This window comes from Mirounga angustirostris, unplaced genomic scaffold (genome assembly GCF_029215605.1).
Source record: "Mirounga angustirostris isolate CCGP_5_RB_7025 unplaced genomic scaffold, mMirAng1.0.hap1 SCAF_8, whole genome shotgun sequence".
NCBI classification, from domain to species: domain Eukaryota; kingdom Metazoa; phylum Chordata; class Mammalia; order Carnivora; family Phocidae; genus Mirounga; species Mirounga angustirostris.
In genome coordinates, this window is record NW_026991716.1 from 10,012,549 (window position 1) to 10,038,309 (window position 25,761).

General features: G+C 43.3%; 1 protein-coding gene across 4 annotated transcripts in view; it reads right to left on the minus strand.

Moving 5' to 3' along the window:
- Nucleotides 1-25,761, minus strand: part of RNF144B (ring finger protein 144B) — a 105,781-nt gene that overhangs the window by 59,331 nt on the left and 20,689 nt on the right. The window contains exons 1-2 of one of the 4 annotated variants that reach the window (XM_064597112.1): nt 19,450-19,945; nt 6,902-7,103 (exon numbers count right to left, since the gene is read on the minus strand). In XM_064597112.1, coding sequence (XP_064453182.1) covers nt 6,902-7,066 — 165 coding nt within the window. In that variant the 5' untranslated portion in view covers nt 7,067-7,103; nt 19,450-19,945. Of the gene's footprint in view, nt 1-6,901; nt 7,104-19,004; nt 19,378-19,449; nt 19,946-25,761 lie in introns of those variants that run through there. The other 3 variants (XM_045866314.3, XM_045866316.3, XM_045866315.3) reach the window with 3 other exon arrangements.

Consider the following 25,761-nt stretch of genomic DNA (forward strand, 5'->3'; position numbering starts at 1 on the left):
ATTTATTTTTATCATTTTTATTTTAATTCTGGTATAGTTCAGGTACAGTGTTACATTAGTTTCAGGTATACAATATAGTGATTCAAAAGCTCCATATATGACTCAGTGCTCATCATGATAAGCGCCCTCCTTAATGCCCTTTATTTCACCCATCCCCCCCCCACCACCCCTCTAGTTTGTTCTCTAGAGTTAAAGATCTGGTTTTTTTGGTTTGTCTCTTTTTTTCCTTTATTCACATTTGTTTTGTTTCTTAAATTCCACATATGAGTGAAATCATATGGTATTTGTCCTTCTCTGACTGACTTATTTCACTTAGGATAATACTCTCTAGCTCCATCCATGTTGTTGTAAATGGCCAGATTTCATTCTTTTTGAAGGCTGAGTGATATTCCAGTGTGTGTGTGTGTGCATCACATCTTCTTTATCCATTCATCTATCAGTGGACACTTGGACTGCTTCCATAGTTTGGCTATTGTAAATAACGCCTCAATAAACATAGGGTCCATATCCTTTCAAATTAGTGTTTTCAAACAAACAGGGTTCTGGAGGGGAGGGGGGTGGGAGGATGGGTTAGCCTGGTGGTGGGTATTGAGGAGGGCACATTCTGCATGGAGCACTGGGTGTTATGCACAAACAATGAATCATGGAACACTTCATCTAAAACTAATGATGTAATGTATGGGGATTAACATAAGAATAAAAAAATAAAATTAAAAAAAATTAGTGTTTTCATACTCTTTGGGTAAATACCCTCTTCTGTTCACTTTTAAAGTTACATTGCTTTTCCTCTAAGTCCTACTTCTACCTCTTCGGTTGAAGCACCCAGCCATCAGCCAATCTTTGGACAAATCCAACAGAGAAACCTCTCTCTCTATCCTAGTTGCGAGTCTGTGGGTGTCTCAGAATAGTAGTAAGGCTGAAATCACCTATATAACCATCTTTTTATAAAAGGCTAATGAGGAAGACAGTCAAGTCTTTACAGGACTTCCTTTCTCTAAAGCAGTTATGAAATACAGAACCGCTCAGCATACTGACGGAACTTGGGAAAGAAAGGAGTAACAATGCCAACTTACCAGAGACTTGGCACTGTGCTAGGGTCTGCCCTGGGGTTCCCACCTGATGCCTCCCACAACGCTCTCAGATCGCCATGATCCTCCCCTACCTCCCTCCACCCTCCAGGGGAGGACATTAAGGTTCAGAGAAGCCAAGGATCTGGCCCAAAGTCACACTCATGGATGGCGAAGCCTGCCCCTGAGCCTCAGGGGTCTCCCTCCCTCCAAATCTGCGTGGTTCACTGGAAAGGGAACATGGAGGTGGTAGTAGAAAGACAGCATTCCTTCCGAAATCCTACTGTAGATACCGTAGATTAGAATCCAGGAAAGAGGGGCACCTGGGTGGCTCAGTCGGTTGGGCGACTGCCTTCGGCTCAGGTCATGATCCTGGAGTCCCGGGATCGAGTCCCGCATCGGGCTCCCTGCTCGGCAGGGAGCCTGCTTCTCCCTCTGACCCTCCCCCCATCATGTACTCTCGCTCTCTCAAATAAATAAATTAAAAAAAAAAAAAAAAAGAATCCAGGAAAGAACCACTGCAGGTTCTCAGCTTCCTTTGAAAGTTACCACCCCGTGTGGGCACACACATGAGCACAAGTAACACAAATACACACACACACACGCACACGCACCAGCGCACGCACGCACTGCAACTCTTTTCAAACTGTAAACGTCTCCCAGGCCGTATGTGGGCTCTTCTTAAAGGTCACTCAACAGGCCCCAAGGAAAAGAAGGGCTTGGTCTAAAAAGTTTTATATTTCCTCTCACTTTTTTAAACATTGGAAAATCCATTTGGCTCACAGAAATGAATAGTAAAAGGAGTTCTAACTACTTAGAGCCAACAAAATGTAATGGAAAAAAGGCAAGAATATGGCTGGACGTTATTTTCTTTTTGCTCAGCACATCCTGTCTGTAATCTGAAAGGTAAATAGGCCATGCCCAACATACCGACTCTTTTCAGGTGAAATTATCTAGGTTATGAAAACAAGCAACAACTGTTTCCATTATTCTTTAATTCGTGACGGACAGAAATACCTTCCAAAATAAATCAGAGAGGCAAAAGTTGCTCATCAGGGAGCAAACCTACAAATTTTCCCTCCTTTGATAACTGACTTTTGTGAATTTTTTTTTCTTCCACTTGAATTATAATGGTGTGGTATTATCTGAAAGAGTATGGTGCAAATGCCAGAAAAGGAAATTTTGAATTTTCATGTTTGGGTTATTTAAATCCACAGGAGAAAGGGAGAAAGAGAGAGAAGGGAGGAGAGAGAGATTTTGCATACCATTAGTTAGCAGACTAACATCCCTGAGATACTTACCCTTCAAGGGCAAGAACAAGTAATTTCGTAACACCTCTCTCCATAACCCCAAAATATCAACTTCTTTGGCTCCATAATGCACCTCATGATCTATGAGTTCAGTCATGCTAATGAGAGCTATACCCATTTCTGTCCCGTACAGACTTCCTTGCTTTATACTACACTTTCTTCTGTATATTAAAGCTGAGCAAACAGTCTAACAGAAACCACCCTCAGAAACAGAACACACGAAGTTTCCTTTAACAAGAAACTAGCTATACTGATGGAGTATCTGAAGCAACATCCATCACATTCTGTTCTCTGGATGTCATTTAAATCAAGAATTACCTACACGTAAATGATTTAAAGCAGCATTTTCCAGCGCACAAATTGTGGGAAAGTTAATGGGTATTCAACTAAAAAGGTGGCATGGTCAAATGGAAATGCCTCCTCAGGAGAAGTTAAACAGGGTCCCCTTGCTTTTCTTTTAACCACAAGATTTCACAGAGCCTCTCGAGTGCATTATGTCCCTTCTAAGAAGAGAAAGAGAGAACATACCAGTTTCTGAGCTAATCTGACCACGGAACACTCTACTCAAGGATCACTCTGTTTCACAGAGCTGGAGGTCCATAGAACACATGTGGGTTGGGGGCACCTATTTAAAGGCCAGATCTCCCGAAAGATAAGGAATGAGCTGGCTCACATCCAATGGTCAAGTCAGACACTCCACATCTCCATACTGCTTCCCCAGGGCACACTGATCTTGGAAACAAAGAATTTAAGCTCACTGCAACCTGGTCAGGGATACTTCTTAGGGAAAACAGGACAAGGATAAAAGGTATAAAAAGCTTTATTAAATCTATGAAAGTAAGGGCACCTGGGTGGCTCGGTCATTAAGCGTCTGCCTTCGGCTCAGGTCATGATCCCAGGGTCCTGGGATTGAGCCCCACATCGGGCTCCCTGCTCAGTGGGAAGCCTGCTTCTCCCTCTCCCACTCCCCCTGCTTGTGTTCCCTCTCTTGCTGTGTCTCTGTCAAATAAATAAATAAAATCTTTAAAAATAATAATAATAAATCTATGAAAGTATACTGGATCCAGCAGGAGGACCATTCCATGTGGTCACCCTCCTAATGAGGAGGGGAGGGAGAAGTATCTCAGCAAAACTATTTTAAAGACACAGAATGCAAAAGATGCCTTTCCCAGCCAATAATTAGGAGATGTCATCCAATCATATTTAAAGCTGGAAATTAGTAGTATATGCCCTATTAAAAAATGTCACACGGGGCCCCTGGGTGGCTCAGTTGGTTAATTGTCTGCCTTTGGCTCAGGGCATGATCTCACGGTCCTGGGATCGAGCCCCTGAGTCAGGCTCCCTGCTCAGTGGGGAGTGTTTCTCCCTCTACCTCTGCCCCTCGCCTCTGCTCATGCTGTCTCCGTCTCTCGCTCTCTCAAATAAATATATAAAATCTTCAAAAAACAAAGTCACAAATTTCTTCTCAGCCTTGAAAACACAAAACACACTTGGTATCTTTAATATCAATATTTAATACCTAATATTTAAGTGCAAAATAAAATCTGGGGGATCAGACACATCCTTTAATAGCTTTTTAAAAGAAGAAATAAAAGGTCTAAACAATGAAAAGTTAGAGTAGTATTTCAGGTGAGTCTGATGCCAATTGCAAATTTGCAGACACTAATGTAATCAAGCACATGCAGCTTACTGTTTTGGTAGATCACAGGGAATGAGGTATCAGGAAGCCAGGGAAGGTTGACGTTTATAGGCACAAAAAGTTCCAGACTTGGAGGGATATCAAAAAACCAAGCCATCTGCCGTTCTGGTTAGGAGCACTCCCTCCCCAACAATGAGGAAGTATGATCGCAGACGACAGAATAATCTAATTGTCCTAACGCCTAACGTCAAATTGCCAAAGGAGAACTGAGAAGCCGTTGCGGTGTTTTTAACTGGGAACTAAGAGCTCTTGCAACAATGCTTGTGACAGGATCAGATACCACGTCTGCGTCTGTGTGTGTGTGTGTGTGTGAGAGAGAGAGAGAGAGAGAGAGACGCCTGTGCACAAACTGGAATCCTGAACTGCTTAGTCTCGTTGCAAAAACTCAATTCCAGATCCTGCTTTTTCAACATCAGTCACCCCGAGACAAAAATTTCCATCCTGCCTTTAACCAAGCGTTGCTTCTGACTCATTTGATTCAAGGATCAGGCAAGGGTCCGAAACATAGGTGAGAAAGTCAGAGAAATAATCCCTTCAGAGGCACGGCCCTCGGCAGCAAAGCAAAACCAAAGGAAACCGAAGCCACCCCTGGGTGACAAGGTTACTTCCTTAAGCAACACAGGCTGATGAGAAGAGGATGAACCAGCACAGATGTCAGCGAGGCCTCGGCCTGACACCCGATGAGAAATGCAACATCTCCAACCTGAGCTCCACCTCCCTAGCCCTACTCTGCTTCTTCCCGAAGCCCTAGTACCCAACCCTGTATAACTCGCCCATTTATTATGTTTATTGTTTATTATGCAACTGCCTTTGATCGAATGCAATCTCCTAAGAGCAAGGATCTCTGCTGGGTTTTGTTTCTTAAACTGCTAAATCCCAGTGCCTAGAACAGTTCCTGGGACATGGTACGGCTCAGTGGGGACCAAATGATCAAAGGGATAAACAATACTACTCGCTGTCATCTTTGGATCTCAGAATTGGAGACCTGAGGGAAGGATTTTAGTCACTTTCCTTTTACCTAAAAATCATCCCAAGGCTATTCCCTCCTCTAATCCTTAATCCAAAAAAAATTTTTTAATTGATATACACGAGCTTGAGAACATGTCGTGTTGATTAAATTAACTAAGCGGAAAGAGATGGAGCAAAATTTATTTCACCTTAACTTGTTATGTTGTTGTTTTTTTTAAAGTATGCTTAGTAAACATACCTCTTGATAAATGATTCTACTTCCTTAACGATTCCTTTCTCCTTGCTCCCCTTGATGTAAGCACTGGTCACTGTAACTGAACAATTCAATTTCCTTCGCAAGTCAGGGCATTAAACCCGCCTTTGTCTGGTGATTATTATACTTTTTGTATAATAAATATTAACAGTGTGCCCATATAAGGCCCACCAAAGCAAAGATAAATGTTAAATATTGTAACTCAGGCATCAGGCCTCTGCCATGCCGAGATCCCAGCAGGCATCCTGCATGAGTCTTAATCCATCTTCAGTTTAAAAATATAGTTGATGCAAATACAAACAGGAGAGAGGCAGGTAATATAAACAGAGGAGGGACGCCTGGGTGGCTCAGTCGGTTGAGCATCCGACTCTTGGTTTCAGCTCAGGGCATGCTGTCATGGGTCGTGGCATTGAGCCCTGTGTCGGGCTCTGTGCTGGGCGTGGAGTCTGCTTGGGGCTCTCTCCCTCTGACCCTCTCCCCACCTGTGTGCTTGTTCGCTTTCTCTCTTTAAAATAAATAAAAAGAAATCTTAAATAAATAAATTTTAAGATCATCTATTTCTGGGCCTATCAATATAGGCCCAGAGTAGCTCTATCTTACCACTTTTTCATTTTCTCATGAAATACCCCAACTGGGGATCCAAACAAAAATGTGTTGAGCCCAGACGCGGTCCACGAGCATCCGTTTGCAACTCTTATTTAAAGCCTCAGCTCAGAGATCACTGCCACCAGGATGTCCCTCCCACCCCCACGTGGGTGAGAGTTCCTTTGGTACATCGAGCTTCCCCTGATTTCACTAAACTTGAATGGCTCCTTCAATGTGTCCATCTTCCCTGTGGGAAGCATCTCATTCACTGCTATATTCCCAACATCCAGCAGAGTCCCTGGTACATGGTAGGAGCTCAAAAGATGTTTGAATAAATGAAAATTTGAATAAGACCACCTGGGTTCATGCTTCTAGCAGCCACTTCTATCAGCCTGTTTCCTATCTTCACACCTTAACCAACCAACCGTCAGGGATCCGTGTGATCAGGGTCACAGACATTGATATCAAGTGTCAGAATAAAAGAGACAAGCCCACCCCTAGAGATCTACAGGCTTCTCTTGTTTATGACAAATAAGTACCATCCGGCATATTGGGAAAATAGAAAAAAAAAAAAAAGAAGATATGACAAAGTCAAAGAGTTAGATCTCATGCGCTTTGTAGAAGATGAGCAAGTCTATGCAAGAAAATTCAATAAATTGCTACCTGCTTTCTCCATCATTCAAAATGCCTTACAGATGGTAGTTAACTAAGACATGTTAGAAATATTTCTATTTTGTTCCTTGCCTAGTCCTTGAAGAACAGATTCTGCTTATTTAACCAATAATTAAATTTCACACATACATTATCCTTTGCCTCAAAACCAGTAAATACCAGATTTACCACTCAAGATACTACTTGGAAACAGATCCAAAGGTGGAAGCACTCTCCAAAACAGAAGGCTGTTGTCGCAAACCCTGGCTTCTCAGAAAGCCACGGAAGCTGGTCCTGTCCTTTCACAGTGCTCCCCGCCCATCTGTATTTTCTCACGCTCGCGATGAAAGCATGAAGGAAAACTCACAGCTGTGCAGAAGAGACAGCGGCATTCCTGGAGTGTGGTCATCTTGTCCAGGGGCTGTTCGCATAGGCAGAGCTTGCAAGTGACAAGGGGAGCTGGAGCCAAGTCTCCTGCCGTCGGATTTTCAGTGCTCATGGTGAGATACTGGAACCTGTCGCCTGAGCCCATCAGCCTATCCTCGGCGTTCTTCAGGTCTCCTCAATCCCTACGGGAAGGTCCAAAGCAGAAAATATTATAGTCATTCATACAGCTGAATATTATATTCATTCAACACATTTGGGCCCCACCAGGGCAAACCTTCACCTTCCATGCTGTCTAGGCACACAGCAAAGGCCTTTCTGAGAACTGTGGGCTCCAGAGCTTGGTACCTTGGCAAGGTGCTCCTGGCGTCCTGACATTTACAACCTCACCATCCTGCCTCCTCTCGTGTAAATTACAGGAATGAAAAGACCACAGGGAACAAACACACCATTTAGGAGTTGCATCGCTACAATCCAACAGATTTAAAAAAAGAGAGAGAGAGAGACACTTGAAAATAGGATATCGCTCAAAAAAATTAAACAAGGAATTACCATATGATCCAACAATTCTACTTCTCGGTGTACACCCAAGAGAACTGAAACCGGGATGCAAACACATACTTGCACACCCAGGATCCTAGCACCATTGTTCACAACAGCCAAGAGGTGGAAACTATCCAAATGCCCATCAAGAGATGAATGGATAAACAAAATGTGATATAAACATCCAATGGATTAGTATTCAGCCTTAAAAGGGAATGAGACTCTGACACACGCTTACAGTATGAATCTTGAAGACGTTATGCTAAGTGAAATAAGCCAGACCCAAAGGGGCAAATATTGTGTGATTCCATCAATGTGAGGTACCTAGCAAGTCGAATTCATGGAGAAAGAAAGTAGAAAGGTGGGGCTGGGATGGGGGAAACAGAGTTACCATTTCATGGGTACAGACTTTCTGTTTGGAATGACGACAAAGTTCTGCAAATGGATAGTGTGATGGGTGCACAAGACTGTGAGTGTTCTTCAGGCCCCCAAATGACACACTTAAAATGATTGAAAGGGTGGGGCGCCTGGGTGGCTCAGTGGTTAAGCGTCTGCCTTCGGCTCAGGTCATGATCCCAGGGTCCTGGGATCGAGCCCCGCATTGGGCTCCCTGCTCTGCGGGAAGCCTGCTTCTCCCTCTCCCACTCCCTCTGCTTGTGTTCCCTCTCTCGCTGTGTCTCTCTCTGTCAAATAAATAAATTTAAAAAAAAAAATGATTGAAAGGGTAAGTTTTATGTTATGTATATTTTATACCAATAAATTTTTTTTTCAACAGGGCATCAGTGTTCATTGTGTTCCTTCACATACGTCATTTCATTTCAACTTTTGCAACCATGAGGATTATTTCCTTCATTTTATAGATGAATTGAGGTCCTAAGAAGTTAAATAATCTGCCAAAGTTCTCAGAACTTGGATATAGCAGAGCAAAATTCAAACCTCCATCTTCTGAGACCAAGCCCAGTGCCTGGTCCGTTATGTCATAGCTGCCTCACAAGCGGGTATTACATGGAGGGATGGAACAGGGGAGAGAGAAAGGAGGAAGGGGTAAGGAGAGAGGGATAAAAAAGAGAGAAAGAGACAAAAAGCCCATGACTACAAGTACCATAAGGTCACTGAAACTGTACAGAGTGAAATCTATCTCCAAACATGGCATGACTATAGAAAGGATTTTTCTACAATGAAAAATAAAAAGTAGAGCTGAAGCCTTTCCACTTGTGTTTATTCAGATGATCTTTAAAAGAGGTAAAATAATTGTGAAAATAATCTATAGTTTGGATCATATCAAGAAATTCCATGTTCTAATTAAAGAGAAGCAAAATCCTAAAGTTCTTACTATTTTAAAAGACTGTGGCCAATTCTAATAAATTTGGCCACAGAAATCATTGTAAACAGCCTCTCCCCCTACCAGAACCAGACTCTTTCTGTCCCCATTTCTGGGCAAAAGAAATTACATGTTTGGCATTTGTTATATAGCCCCACAGTGACTTACATCTCAACGTATAGGTACAAAAGTACAAAATCAAGGGAGGGCAAAACAAATTGGATTAGACAGAAGGAAAAAAAATATCTATGAGATCTAATTGCACTATCTTAATGTCATACCAGAAAGAATCAATAGTTACTAACTCTACTAACCTGAAATATTCAAAGTTTTTCACCTACTCCCTGAGTAGTAGTAGAGTGGATTAAAAATAAATTTGAATAGGAAGCTAACCAATGATTGGCTTCCATAATATTTCTTGGGAAAGGCCCAATAAGGTTCAAGACATGGTGTTCTTATTTGATTAACTATTAATGAGCTCTCATCCAAGAGCAAATCAACATGCCTATCAAATTCTGTGTTTTGAAGTTAAAAAAAAAAAAATCTCTCTTTAGGGTCAATTAGGAGTAAAAATGAGTGATTTTGCCTCTCCTCTTCCCAGTTTATGCACAGACAACTATCACCTGTTTGCTTCTCCAAGACACTGTATTTTAACTATACTGGAATTAAAATGTTAAAATTTAATACAATTTTAGAAGGAGGAGGAGGGGGAGGGAGGAAGAAGAAGGAAGAAGAAGAGGAAAAGGAGGAAGAAGGAAGAAGGAAGGAGGAAGAAGGAGGAGGAGAAGAAGAAGAAGAAGAAGAAAGGAGAAGAAAGAAGGAAGAAGAAGAAATGCCACCAGTAAATGCTTCCTGAGGAGGGAAGATGGGAATGACACAGGCCGAACCACCCACCACCACAAATGTCAATTACACGAAGAGCCCATTTGGAGGAAGCGGTTATGAATAGGTAAATCCTGTTGTTCCAATCTAACAGGAGATCTAGGTATTCTTCAACAAAGTCAATTATTTCTGACAGTCTCAACCTATATTATTTTTTATTTTTTAATTTTTTTAAATTTTTTTTTTTTAAAGATTTTATTTATTTATTTGACAGAGAGAGAGAGAGCGAGAGCAGGAACACAAGCAGGGGGAGCGGGAGAGGGAGAAGCAGGCTTCCCGCCAAGCAGGGAGCCCGATGCGGGACTCGATCCCAGGACCCTGGGATCATGACCTGAGCCGAAGGCAGACGCTTAACAACTGAGCCACCCAGGTGCCCTATTTTTTAATTTTTTAATGTAATCTCTACCCCCAATGTGAGGTTCGAACTCATGACCCCAAGAATAAGAGTTGCGTGCGCTACCGAGCCAGCCAATTGCCTCGATCTTATTTTTTAGAAAGAGACATATAACACCTGAGAAACGAAGACATAATTGACTACTTCTTAGATTATCTCTTAGCAATAGTCTTTTGAAGGCAGAACTAGAAACTGCGTTCATCGTGACCATCTGAAACATAATCTTATCTCTCGCCATATACACATTAAGTGCTCACTCCTTACTTTGTGAGTTACAAATCAAAGTTATAAAAATATAAAAATATCTATCACCTCCAAAAGTTTCCTCCTGCCCCCTTTATTTATTATTACTTGTGTGCGTGTATTTGTGGTAAGAACACTTCACATAAGATCTACCCTCTTAGCAAATGTTTAAGTATACAATATAGCATTGTTAAATAGAGGCATTATGCTGTTCCCCAGGCATATATTTATCTTCTCACTCATCAAGTTGTCTACATTAAATATGTACAGCTTCTTGCCCGTCAATCATACCTCAATAAAGTAGTTTAATATATATATACAACTTTTTAAAGTATATATTATATATAAAAATATTTTTATGACAAAAGCCTTTTCCAAAGCAGAGACCTGTCTTGTTAAAACCACAGCGGCAAATATTCCAAGCATTCCAAACAAGGCAGCGCTTGTGACTGAGACAGAGGAAGGAGGTCACATATTTCATCTCTTTGAGATGTGAGCAATCCAAAATGATTCTTCAAAAAGAAGTGATTTATTTTTCCAGGCGCCATAAACAGCAATTCCCTAAAGTGATGGCATTCAAACATTTGTCAAGCAATGGAATTCTACAAAAACACGGTCTTAAGTAAACTTCCACCATGGCAAGGAGATAAGGTGGCCCAGTGTTGGTGGAAGCAGTACCGGGAGCACTGGGTCAGGTCCCCTGGAGCTCTGCCTCAGCAGCCTCCCAGGCACCATCATGGAAGCTGGTGGCATTGCCAGGGACAGTTGGAAACCAGCTTCTTGGTTTTTCACTCTGGGCAAAATCAATAATGAATGTTTTTAAAATGAATGGCATACAGGGAGTGCTTCATAAAGAAAAAAAGAGCATCAAACAAAAAATCCTTTCCCCGGGGACACCTAGGTGGCTCAGTCAGTTAAGCATCTGCCTTTGGCTCAGGTCATGATCCCAGGGTCCTGGGATCGGGGAGTCTGCTTCTCCCTTTGCCTGCCGCTCTCCCTGCTCATGCTCTCTCTCTCTCTCGCTCTCTCACAAATAAATAAAATCTTAAAAAAAAAAAAAAGGAAATCCTTTTCCCATTGATTCATTACATATAGAGCTCTTCAAGCAATCATCAGGAGAATCCTGAAGTTCTCTCCCTCGAGATGTTGGTGAATGGCTCCCAGGTGTCCTAGCGGTCTTCCATTTATGTCTTATTGGGATTCCTCCGTCTCTGACATGGAACCACCAATAGTAGAAACTCACCAGCCCACCCAAACCACGAGCACATGGCATGAACCTCAGAGGGGGTGTCCAGAGGAAGGTGACCACACCCCTGCAGCTCCTGAACCTTTCACAGGACTACATCTTCACAGGTACATGGACAATCCACACCCACTCCCCTCCAGGTTCCAAGAAAAGTCTTCCCGTCCAGAGAGCCAGTAATTCCTTCTCACTAGCTTGCCCAACTTGTTCTGCCTCATACCTCATGTTTTACCTAAAATAAGAAAGGGACTTGAATGTTCCACACCACCCCCCCCTTCCCGCTTGTTTTAAAACAGTAACAATTATAACTGCATTTATAATTATTACAAATGTGACCGAGCCTCTTATTGGGTGTCAAGAACCCAATGAGAAAAGAATTTTGGCAGAGCACACAAGGGGTATATTGGGGAGGGGGAACGGACAGCTGCCTTTAGGTTTGAACTTTTTAAAGTTGGGGCAGGGTTGGGGGTGAGGGGCGGTGAGGGTGGACTTCACCCATAAGTATCACTTGCTTAAATATAAGCAGCCATGTAACAGGGCAGATGGGTTGGGGCATGCAAGCAAAGAAAGCCCCTCTAAAACATTTGATTTTGCACCAAATTACCAAGAAAGGGGAACCAGCAGTTCTACCTACCCCAACTGTCTCCGTACTATAAAGTGTTCATTATGTGAGAAGCTAGTACTATCTGATAGGAAAGAACAGAAAAGTCACTTTTCCCCTCATGTGTTTTCGTTAGAATTGCCAAGGAAAGGAATACCTCACAAACTATCCTGGAAGCACAGGATGTATAAGGAATTTTCATATTCTGCTGGCAGCCTGAAAAAGCAATCTGCTCCAAAAATGCAGAGGGTTGGAGAGCCAACATTTGAAGTATTTTTAACTAATGCAGTTTACGTCTGTTTCACTACCCAAAATCACAGCAATTATTTCATTGCACAAAAAGATAATGCAGTTGGAAGGGATAATGTTTCACCAGGATACTTATCTAGTTGTCCAGGAATTTTACACCATTCAGCAAAAACTGTAAAATTTAGATAAATGGATAAAGCACAGTTAAGGAGACCAAGGGAAGGAGAAAGTGGACAAAATGAATCAACTGGATATTACCGATGTAACAGAATATTTATGTAAAAATCCAGTTGATCTGTGCTGAGGTCTTAATTCTAAACTATGCTATGAAAGTCTAAGATTTACTCAAGAACAAGGCATAAAACAGAAGAGACACATGAATACACTCAAAATGTTTACTTGCCCATGTAGGACACTGAGTCATTCCTGTGAGGTAGCTGGAATAAACGATATGAATGCATGACTCAGGGAGGGCTAACAAAGGGAAAGGTTTTCAAGAAGGGTAGGTGCTGGGGAAGGTAAGGCTGAAGTGTTGCCTTTATAATGGAGAGATTTTCTCAGGAAGCCAATACTCTAACAGAGTAGAAAGATACAGCAATCCAGAGATTCCATCTCTGCCTTGTTAGGAAAGCTCTCCCAATACCAACTGAGAAGGACATGTCAGGCAACCAGATTCTACTCAGCAAAATCTGAAAATTAGTATCGTGTTGACCTTGGCACTTCCGCCCAATACAATTATTTATTTCGCTGCTAGTTCATGTCCTTAACAGAAGCTATTAATGACTCAAATAGTACTGACTGAGTCTAGAAGTGCTGGCCATCATCAGCCAATATCCATTTGCTGTAGTTCTACCCTAAATACAGTCTGGAATGGAAGGTAGACCAGCTGGCTGGTACAGCAGCCAGAACAGTGGGTACTAGTGTTTGGTGAGGCAAGGACTTATGGTAGACCTCCATAGTGGCCAGTGGTTCTCCTCTCTGCTTGCATCTTTGACCCACTCTGGTCATTCAAGGTCTAGAGGAACCAATACAAATCCAGTAATATCAAAAAAACAGAAATATTCTGTATCTCTTTAATTGTTTTTTAAAAGAATAATTCTCAAGGCTAATGAGTAGATGCCTGGCATCACATAAAGGACGCTTTATCATTATTTGCAAAAAATAGATTAGACATTATTCTCCAGTATAAACAAATCTAAGAAATACTTAATTCTTAGATGTGATGGAAGTAAATATTCACCTACTCGGGCCTTGTGAATTCGCAGTATTGTTGAAGACGACTGTTTACCATTGTGCCTCATGTGCTAGGAAAGGGGATCCCAGTATTCTTCCCCCTTGCTTCTCAGCCTCATTCAGAGGAAACCAGGAAATGAAAAAATACTTCGGTCTGTAATTCCTTAGCTTTAACATCTTCATCTCAACAGTTACCAGGATGGAAATAAGACTCTAAATGTGTAACATGGAAACTGCTATCTTCTAAAAATGGAACTGACGTGCAAATATATCCCTACTAACTATCACGCAGGTAAAAAGGACAGACACTCCATTAGGAGGAGCTTCTTTTTTTGTTTGTTTTGTTTTGTTTTTAATTTTATTATGTTATGTTAGTCACCATACAATATATCATTAGTTTTTGATGTAGTGATCCACGATTCATTGTTTTCATATAACCCACCCAATGCTCCATGCAGTACGTGCCCTCCTTAATACCCATCACCGGGCTAACCAATCCCCCTACCCCCCTCCCCTCTAAAACCCTCAGTTTGTTTCTCAGAGTCCATAGTCTCTCATGGTTCGTCTCTCCCTCCGATTTCCCCACCTTCATTTTTCCCTTCCTTCTCCTAATGTCCTCCATGCTATTCCTTATGTTCCACAAATAAGTGAAACCATATGTAAGTGACTGCCTTCGGCTCAGGTCATGATCCTGGAGTCCCAGGATCGAGTCCCACATCGGGCTCCCTGTTCGGCAGGGAGTCTCCTTCTCCCACTCCCCGTTTGTGTTCCCTCTCTCATTTGTGTTCCCTCTCTCGTTTGTGTTCCCTCTCTCGCTGTGTCTTTCTCTGTCAAATAAATAAATAAAATCTTTAAAAAATAAAAAAATAATAAAAAAAAAATAAGTGAAACCATATGAAAATTGACTTTCTCTGCTTGACTTATTTCACTTAGCATAATCTCCTAGGAGGAGCTTCTTAAATATTAGCAAGTACTGTTTCTAAACAGTCTCTTTGCTATTTGAAATTAGGTTATGTATAAAGTCTGGTACAGCTATTAATAAGATCTAATTTTCTTCCAGCTTTATTGAGATATAATTGATATACAACGTTGTGTAAGTTTAAGGGATACAATGTAATGATCATACATATGTGTGGGTATATTCATATCTGTCTATACATGTTTCAAAATGATTACCATGATAAGGCTAGTTAACACATCCACCACCTCAGACACTTACAATTTTTTTTATGGTGAGAACGATAAGATCTAATTTTTCTATTTTTTTTCCTACAAAATATATAGGAGAAATATATGGAAAGATTTGTGGACATAATGGCCAACGAAGTGGATGACATTGTGAAAAGCTAATTCTCTAAATCCTACAGAGTACAGGCATCTGGGATGGCAAATTTTAACATGTGCAAAATGCTGATCCTTCTAAAACGTACCATTTCTTTTTTCTTGCCTTCTTTCCATGTTCTCATTGCCACTATAGGGAAAGGCCCAGGAGGAGAAAATCCATTCCCGGCTTTTCCAACAATAAAAACTTATCAAAGAAGGTAGGAATGAGCATGAGAATAAGAGCCCAATGATATTTTTGGCATTGTAATTTCACATTCATCATGGTAACTCCCTCCTCGACTCCACTGTGCCCTGCCCAACCCCATTTTTTAATCAATGGTTCCCCTGTCTCCCACAATTATTCATACAGCCCTGCTGAATAATTTTCCTCCCCCTGCCTGGCATAACAACAAAGCTCAGAAGCAGGAAGGAACGCTGCTTAAAGGCAGGTCAGACAATGATGTAATTAACAGGGCAAGGAAAAGTGTTATTTCAGAAAGCCCCATAGGGCAAGAGATGGGCTGATTTCTTGGGTCAACACATTACCAGGAACTATAGTGGCTACAGCACAAATAGCTAAATCAAAATGTTTTCTCCAAGTGAATAAAAACACATGTATATATTACCCTGCCTTGTGAAAGTTAAAAGTTTCATACGGAAATTTTAATTAGAAACAAATTTAAAACTGGTTTGGGAGAGGACTCCCTTACATCCCACGCTAAACAAGGGGCAGCATGTGTATTTTTGTATGCCTTTGCCAAATTGGTTTCTTAAAAAAAATCAATAATGCAGGAAACCGAGTCAACCCACGAAGAACTGAATTCTGCACGTTAGATGCTAGGGATGTAAAGGTAGTTAAACCCAGTCCCAGCTTACAAAGAGTAAAGTAGTGGAGGAGATTGTTAACAGATAGTTTTATATATAATAATACACAGGACAATTTGTGGGTTTATAGCTTCAGCCATAAGTCCAGCAAAGAGACAAATGAGAGATGTCTTGTTCTATCTCCCCCCAAAGACAAAGAACCAGTTAATTAAAGGCCTGGGACTCAAACTCATGACTGCAGAGGAACTGGAAACCAGTAAGACACTGCTTTCAGAGTATGTTCTTTAACAGATGCTACAAGCCATGTGAATTGCAATCTCTCCAGCTGTGAATAAGAGAAGTCTATTTCACCGAAGTCATTGTGTTTTTCAGTTCAAGGATGGAGGTCTTGTCACATACGAGAAGTTTCTCATTCTGTGTTGCTAAAACATTGGCCACTTCTCTCTTTAATGTATTATATTAGTCTTCCGTGTTGTTAAAACTGCAGTGTGATGCATTGGGTTTAGAAGTACACAACGACCGAGCAAAAGCAAATGCCAAAGTTAATAAAAATAGAACATTAGTACAAGACCTCCCACATATACCTAAAGGTAAACAAGCAAATTAAAATGTAAATAATTAAATAAGTTAACTTTGGTGCTGTTATGCCCCTTCAAGTTACTTAATGCTTGGATGACATATGGGAAACATTATCCAAAAAAAAAAAGTCAAGATGAAAAACCTCTAACATACGCAGGTAAAACAACACAAATTAAAAACTGCCACTCCAGGGCACCTGGGTGGCTCAGTCGTTAAGCGTCTGCCTTTGGCTCAGGTCATGATCCCAGGGTCCTGGGATGGAGCCCCACATCGGGCTCCCTGCTCCGTGGGAAGCCTGCTTCTCCCTTTCCCACTCCCCCTGCTGTGTTCCCTCTCTCGCTGTCTCTCTATGTCAAATAAATAAATAAAATCTTTAAAAAAAAAAACAAAACAACAAAACTGCCACTCCAGAACAATGTCACTTCCAAGCTTACACCAATTCCTTCAGGACAGAGGGCGTATCTTACCCATCTTTCCATGTTCAGCATCTAGCCCACACCTGGCAAACAGTCAGTAGTCACTCGATCCCACAGTGGATAATTTCTTTCCAAGCGCATGGAGGAGAGAGAATATTAAAGGCCTGACTCTCATGTGCATTCCCTTCCAGCAATTCAAAGTCTAAAAATATTGATAATTTGCAACAGCTAAGGAGCTTCTATAAATTAAGGTGGGCCTATCTGGAAAACAAAATCTTAGGACTCAGGAGCAATGGCTGCAGATGCCTACTCCCCCCAAGCTCAAGGTGGAAAGCATGATTTGTGTGGCATCTTGGCTCCTTCCCCATATCCAAAATAATCAGTTGCACAAAGCAGGTTTAGTCCCAAAACTATTTGGACTTTGTTCCTCCACCAACATCTGGGTTCAGCATGATTCCTGACCTCTACCTCAAACTGGTGATTTCAAACACGAAGAACCTCACTCAACGAGAAAGTGATGTTGTAAGTCAAGGCCAGGGGAAACACGGAAGCCAGAATTCGCAGAAACACCACGGAGCAATGACTCTGGTGTCCTAATAAATGTTCCTAAATACCTAAAATATTAAAACTGCTTCTCAAAAACAAACATTTAAATACACTTTCTCAGATTAAAAGGACTCATACTGTTGAAGAGAAAGATCGTTTTCAGGAAGCTAAATGGTTATTATATAGATGAAATAAGCTTTTTTTCTTTTTACACAGAGCATAACTTTTCTCTCTGTTGTCAAGTTTGCCTCAGAAAACCTGGTTCACAATCTGGGAGACCGAAAAACTAATTATTAAAAACACACACACACACAAAAAAAACGACGTGTCTTAAACTGACCTAGTTTGGAAGCCTAGATGCCTTTAAATTGCCAATGAACTGAAGCCATTCATGAGAATGGAGCTTTTGAATGCTGAGAATGTTCTGTGGGGCTCAGCGCAAAGATATTTGGCATGAATGGCTGTAAATATTTGTAAAACTCTGGGTAAATGGACAGTGTTTGACCACACTCACACCTCACTTCCAGCACAGTAGTGCGGGAGAAAGTTATCTAGGGTGATTCGTTGGGGTTGGGTTGTTTTTTGTTTTTTGTTTTTTGAGGAGGGAGGTATATTTTCTTCTGTTTGTTTTGAATAAAAAGTCAAGCATCCCGATTCTGCTACTCTGACATCTTTTTTATACTTAACATTCTCTATACACAGTTACCTTGTATCTGTTTACTCATCAAGACAGTTTCAATTAGTCAGAGGCTACTTTAGAAACAGAAGGGTTTTTCTCTTTCCTATTTTTCCACGTGTGTGTCCACCACAAAGAAAAAAAGACCATCGCAGGTGTGCAAGGGTAGAAACAGGAGGCGTGTGACAACGTGGCCTTGGATTTAACACAATTATCTCAGTGTGGCCCGTGGGTCTGCTACATAGATCTTTCTTGCCCCCTCCACCTCTTCCTCAAGAGAGTCTCAGAAATACTTAAGGGGCCACTACTTATGAATAGGACTAAGGCTCCGTTCATAAGGGAAGGGAGGACAGAGTCTGGAGAAGGAGGGACCCACAAAGCAGTGGGATGTGAAAGGGACTAGGAGGCTCATCCCGTGAAAACTGCAACAGCCAGATACTTTTATTAGCCAGCAACTCAGTGAAGACTGGCTGGGTTCCTTTGGCCTCCTACCCACACCCTAAGAACTGAGTCATCTCTAAGTTCATTTATTTTGCTTCTGGGCCTAGGACCCCTCCCCACTCCCCCCACCACCACTACCACCACCAATCTGCTGCTTCAGAAATGTTAGATACATTGTTCTATAATTCAGACCTTGCAGTGTTCAAATAAACATCCCGAAATGCCACATTACAGAAACACAGACAGTCCTATGGGGACCCCCAGCTAATGTTTAGTAAGGCTGTACAGCAGCAAGAAATAAAGTGCCACACAATAGTGGCAGCAAGAAAGAGGAATTTTCCCAGACAGGAGAATTCGTTTCTGAGAAATCTGACTGTGAGACGTATATGCATCGGGAGTGGACTCACAGCAGAATCCCTGCAACTAGTAAGAAAAGCGAAAAGGTGCCCTGATAGAAGTCAGCTCAAGATCCCTTTTCTCTGCTGAAACGCAATCAGTTTCATTTTAACTTAAACTTGAGAATGGCAGTACAGGGTGAGAGAGAGCTTCACTCGGTGTTATCAGCAGTTACCTGACAAAACGCGATCGTGTGCGGCCAAGATCCCGGCTTACGCCTCGCTATGTATGTCAACATCGTGCTGTGCATTTCCAAAGCAACAGAAGGTAAGCGTCTGAGATGACGCCAACTCTTGGTGTCCCCTCCAGAAAGACACAGGGAGGTCTGATCTCTTGGATTTGCCCATCAGTACATTCTGCAGAGACTGTTTTGTTAGAAATCAGTTTCCCTGCACCTTGACCGAGGCGTCTATTTCTACAAGCTAACAGGTGTCGGAGGCGTTCGGAATGAATTGCGCGCTGTGCGGTTTAAGCACCGGAGGCAGGAAAGAAAGCTCCGAAGCAGGGAACCGTAGTCTCTGGTCTCTTTTTTTCTCTTTTTCTCTTTTTTTCCTTTTCCTAGTCCAGCACCCTGCCTGCCTCGCCCGGCGTGCGGCGTCTCGAGAGCTCGCGGAACCTACCTGGCACGAGGGCCCCGCGGGTCCGGGCGCCGCCGGGCTTCTCAGCAGCGTCCGCCGCGCGCCCCGCGGAGGCGGGTTCGCGTCATTCTCGCCCCGGCCCTCCGCGCTCTGCAGCCGGCCGCTCGGCGCTCCGCAGGACTGCGGCGGGACTCGGGCGCCCAGCCCCGGGGCGGGCGGCAGGGGAGGAAGGGGAGGGGGAGGGGGACGGCGACGAGGCGGAGGCGGAGGCGGAGGAGGCCCGACCGCGCACGCTGCTGCCCCGGCGAGCGGCCGCGCCGCCCCGAGCCCCGCGGAGCGTGGCGCGCAGCTCGCCGGCAGCAGCGCCGGGAGCCGCGCGGTGATTTTTACAGGAAGCGCAGGCGCCGCACTTCCTACTTCCCCTGTGGGTCGCACTCCCGCCGCAGGTGATGGTCTTTGAACCCCGTCCGAGCCCGGGCAGCGGCGCGCCCGCTCGCCCGCGCTCCTGCGCCCGCCGCCCGCTCGGCGCCGCTCCCTCTCGCCCCTCTGGGCCGCCGGCCGCCCAGATCCGGGGCAGGGCGTCCCGCGGCCGCCCTTCGTGTCCTTCGTCCTGCCCACACCGGGACGCTGCACCTCCTGGCCTTCAAGGCTTGCTGCTTGTCTGCACGTCTCCCGCTGGGCCACCTTTCCTTCTCTCTCCCACTTCTCAGGACCCCCCACCCCCGCCCAGCCTGCCTTCCCACCCTGGCAGAACACTGTTTTTTCTTTCTTTTTTTTTTTTAAAGATTTTTATTTATTTATTTGAGAGAGAGAGAATGAGAGAGACAGAGAGCACATGAGAGGGGGGAGGGTCAGAGGGAGAAGCAGACCCCCTGCCGAGCAGGGAGCCCGATGCGGGACTCGATCCCGAGACTCCAGGATCATGACCTGAGCCGAAGGCAGTCGCTTAACCAACTGAGCCACCCAGGCGCCCCGAAAACATTTTTTTTTTAAGATTTTATTTATTTGAGACAGAGAGAATGAGAGAGACAGAGAGCACATGAGAGGGGGGAGGGTCAGAGGGAGAAGTAGACCCCCCGCTGAGCAGGGAGCCCAACGCGGGACTCGATCCCGGGACTCCAGGATCATGACCTGAGCCGAAGGCAGTCGCTTAACCAACTGAGCCACCCAGGCGCCCTCATATAACCCATTTTGAATTTTCTTTTTCCTAGCCATTGCATTCTACAAGAGAGGGTATAAAAAGAGACTGTTTTCTTTTTCTTTTTTTTTTTTAAGATTTTTATTTATTTATCTGAGAGAGAATGAGAGACAGAGAGCACGAGAGGGAAGAGGGCAGAGGGCAGAGGGAGAAGCAGACCCCCTGCCGAGCAGGGAGCCCAATGCGGGACTCGATCCCGGGACTCCAGGATCATGACCTGAGCCGAAGGCAGTCGCTTAACCAACTGAGCCACCCAGGCGCCCAGAACACTGTTTTTATAGAAACACTTTCCAGGCACGTCGCATCAGAAACACCTTGTACCTGATTTGTGCTTTTGCGTCTACTGACAACATTAGAACGCGGGCAAATCAAAGCAGGACCGTCTTCGTTCACCTCCTCAAATAAAGGCACACCTTGATGACACAGGGATTTTGCTTGAAGTGCTTTCTCAACAAATGTATGTGGGAAACCCCCCCCCCCACCACCCCGTAACCTAGCCGGTTGTATTCAGTTCGAGAAAAGGTCACACAATAATCCAGAAGCTGTAGGGTATGCTATGATGTGCCTTCCTCACTCCAAAACCTTGGACACTTCATGTGTGTGATGTTTAAAACAGATGATAAAACCCACTCACTCCCCCCACCTGCTGCCCCCCCCCCTTCCCAGGTCCCAATCACAGTCCCAAATCTGTTGAATCACTACAATTTAGAAATGGCACTGCTCTGACACAGGAGTCTTCCCGTGCCTACTCTGCAACCTCACTCTACTTTTGCACGTCAGTCAGGAATGTGCTTCCTGAAAGGAAGGGGCTCCCTCGTCCTTTGTGGGGGGAATCTGAGCATGCCAGTGAAGTAGGGGGCAGTGGGCACCATTCCAGACAACACAAGTCTGCTGCTTCTCAGCCCTCCATGTTCAAGAAAACCTCCAGGTCAAAGCCAAGTGCTTGAAGAACACATTGTGCTGATGGTAGGCCAGGCGTAGGCCAGGCCTGGACCAGTCCATTGCCGGGGTGGGGAGGAGGCAGGCAAGGAAAGTAAGAGAACGAGCGCACAGCAGGGAGGAACCCAAAGGAATAGAATCAGAGGATATTTGAGACTGAAAAGTTGTTCTGGCTAGTTTAGTCCAAATGCCTAATTTTAAAGACAAGGAACCTGATGTCCAGGGAGATTTAAGTGGTAGGCTGGAACCAGATAGGACAGAGCTGGAATGAGACCTGAATTGTGTTAAGGGTAAAGGTACATGTTAATAACCACCCCCAAGGAGTCTAGTTTCAAACTTAACAGTAGCTTAGATTCTAATATAATCAACTCTGGGGCGCCTGGGTGGCTCAGTTGGTTAAGCCTCTGGGATCGAGCTCTGTGTTGGGCTCCCTGCTCTGCGGGGAGCCTGCTTCTCCCTCTCCCTCTCCTACTCACCCTGCTTGTGCTCTCTCTCTCTGTCAAATAAATAAATTAAATCTTCATTTAAAAAAATAAATAAAAATAAGTAAGAGAATACCTTGGTATTTTCTTAATGTAGTGGCCACTATTGATGGACAGGGAAGAGGAAAGATAAAGCACCTTCGAAGAGATTAGTTTATTCATTACTGTCAATACAAAACTTTGGCACCTTAGACCAAAGTTCAACGCAGAATCCACGTTTTACATTATCATGCAATTAAGTTATAATCTTTTGTCAACAGGATAAGGGAAGAAGCTGCTGCTGTGAAAACATACGTTAGGCAAAGAGAAAGGAAAAAAATTGTATAACTAAATAACATCAGCATCGATTATTTCCAATATGCAAGTTAATAGAAATTACATTAAAATTTTAATAGGACTAAGTAAACACATAGAACACTATAGTAGTATGTGAACAACTCTTTCAGATCCAGAATAAAATACCAAGGAATAAGTATAACCAAGGAGGCGAAAGCTCTGTACACTGAAACTATAAGATACTGATGAAAGAAACTTGAAGGTGCAAGGAATGGAAAGATGTTCTGTGCTCATGGACTGGAAGAATGAACATTTTTAGAATGCCCATGCTACCCACAGCAATCTACAGATTCGATGCAATCTTATCAAAATTCCAATGGCAATTGTCACAGAAATAGAACTTACAATCTTAAAATGTGGTATGGAAGCACAAAAGATCCCTGATAGCCAAAGCGGTCTTAAGAAAGAACAAAGCTGGAGGGATCACGGTTCCTCATTTCAGGCTATATTACAAAGCTATACACATCAAAACTCTTTCAGATCTGCCTAATGTGTCCACAGTGTGCATTCATTCATTCTCTTGAACATTTTTTTTATTCATTTGAGAGAGAGAGAGAGCAAGAGCGGAGGGCTGAGTGGGGGCCAGAGGGAGAGGAAGAAGCAGACTCCCCGCTGAGCAGGGAGCCTGACGCGGGGCTTGATCCCAGAACCCCAAGATCATGACCTGAGGCAAAGGCAGACATTTCACCGACTGAGCCAGCCAGGCGCCCCTCGAGTATCTACTGGTCTCCCTCCCAGACAAGCTGTTAGATGCTAAAAAGACAAAGATAAATTGGATGTGATTCCTGTCCTCAAAGAGCTCTTAGTCCAGGGAAGGAGTCAGACAAGAAAATCAATGATCAGTGTTCTATGATGAGTGAAATGGTAAACATGATGCTCTATGGGAGCACAGAGGAGAGCAATTCAGCTAAAGGAAAGGGGCTGGTAAAAAAGAAAGGCTTCCCTGAGAAAGTGACTTGAAGCTGAGTCTTCAAGCAGCCACGTGGGGAAGGAGGAGAGAGGAGAGTGAGCCTGATGCAACAGTCAGTGCAAGCACCTAGGTGGTGCTTGTCATGAGTCAGAGAAGAGGCATTCAGCATCAGAGAATGAAGGCCTGAACCATGTAGTGACAACTGGCCTAGAAAGGAAGGCGACAAATGGAGAGAGATTCGAGAAACAGAAGGGATGGGTCCTGGTATCTGATTGGATGTGGGAGGTGAGGGAGCGAGGGAGGAGCCACGAACTGAGAGTGGGAATAGAGGAGAAGGAGTCATATGGAAAATGATGATTCAGTTTGAATTCTTTAGAATCTGCAGTGCCTCTGGTACATTCTGGAAGACTTGTCTCATCGGCCATCAATAAAGAGATCTGAGGTGGAGAGTCTTTTAGGAATTAACATCATTTAGGTGGTGATCATGGATGAGCTCACCAGGAGCTGAGATCACCCACAAAAGGTAGCATGCTGTAGAGAGAAGCAAAGGCTTTGGACCCATACAAACTCTATTGCCCACTCATTACTGTGTAACCTTAAACAAGTTTTAACATACCCCAAACTCAGGTTTTCTCGTCTATGAAATAGGAATAATGATATTCATCTCGTAGGTTGTTGTAAGGGTAAACAAGAGGTTTGTAAAGTAGCTAGTGCAGTGCCTGAGGACACTACCCAAGTCTTTGGGGTTGGTCAGTGAACGTCACCTCCTGGAATTGTGCAGTACGCAACCTGCTCAGCTGTATAGCATGGCCCTGTCCTAATACACAGTAAGAACTCAGTCACTGTTACTCATCTAAGGAAGGGAAATGGGAAGCGGAAAGAAAGGAATCAGAAAAAAGAACACAGGGGCGCCTGGGTGGCTCAGTCAGTTAAGCATCTGACTTTTGATCTCAGCGCAGGTCTTGATCTCGGGGTCGTGATTTCAATCCCCGTGTTGGACTCCGTGCTGGGTGTGGAGCCTACTTAGAGAAAAAAAAAGAAAGGAAGAAAAGAGAACCCAAAGGAACCCCAGTATTTAAAGGGTAGGTAAATGGGAGCCCTCAAATAAACCTAAGAAGGAACTGCTTCTTTTAGATTGCAAAAATAAATGTAATATTTGATATCTTAGACTGAGAAATAAAATCCAGCCAACTACAATCTATAATAGCATTTTTCCTGAGCAATAACAGACGTGATACTACAAAGTGTCCACCTGAGACTGTAGTCATGCTGATATTCATAATGGAGAATCATTCCCTAATCTGAATTATAGACCTTCCTAAAGAAAAGCCAAACAAAATCTTCACATTAACAGTAAGTAATCCAAACTGTAACAGGAGTTCTACTAACTTGTGATATACCTAAAGTCATATAAGAGCAAAACCAAAATAAATCCAAAGCATACTCAAAGTTTTCACTACATAGGAGGCCAAAAATAAATATGGAAATAGAATTACTAGCTTTCTCAACATGTACGTGTAAGCTGCTACATAATAATACATAACATACTTTATGTAGTATATAATAGATATATGTTATAAAATGCAGAGGTCCTACATAAGAAGAGAATCAAGTGGAATTTCTTCTTTTCAAAACTGTTCTCTTTAATATAAAGAAAAATCAAGGGGCACGTGGGTGGCTCAGTTAGTTAAGTGTCTGCCTTCGGCTCAGGTCATGACCTGGGAGTCCCAGGATGGAGCCCAGCTTCAGGTTCCCTGCTCGACGGAGAATCTGCTTCTCACTCTCCCTCTGCTCCTCCTCCCGCTCCTGTTCTCTCGCTCACTCTCTCTCTCTCAAATAAATAAAATCTTTTTTTTTTAATCAAGATTCATTCTTAGGCAGTGGAAATTACTCTTCTAATATGCCTCAGTAGGTAAATTAGTAACACATACCTTACACGTGACATTTTAATTACATCCTGCACTAAAACCTAAATTAAAGAAAAAGGTTTGCTCAGTTTCAAAAAATCAGACGAAAGAACACAGTATTGGGAAACCAGCTTCTGCAATAAACTGTAATCCTGTGCACAGGAAAAGAAGTAAGACAAAGGTCACAGTGTTCTGCCATTGCCAATTTGGTCATTTCTCCTTTCCAAACAGCTATAACTTCGTTTGCACTTTCCTGGTGCATCTAATGGTGCTCATGTATACATTCAGTCAACATTTAGTGAGGGTATTAAGCACAGAACTAAGAGTAAGACACAATACAAAATAAGACTTAAGAACATTACCGAAAGGGCGCCTGGGTGGCTCAGTCATTAAGCGTCTGCCTTCGGCTCAAGTCATGATCCCAGGGGCCTGGGATCGAGCCCCGCATCGGGCTCCCTGCTCAGCGAGGAGCCTGCTTCTCCCTCTGACCCTCCCCCCTCTCATGTGCTCTCTCTCTCTCTCTCATTCTCTCTCTGTCAAATAATAAATAAAATCTTTATAAAAAAATAATAAATAAATAAA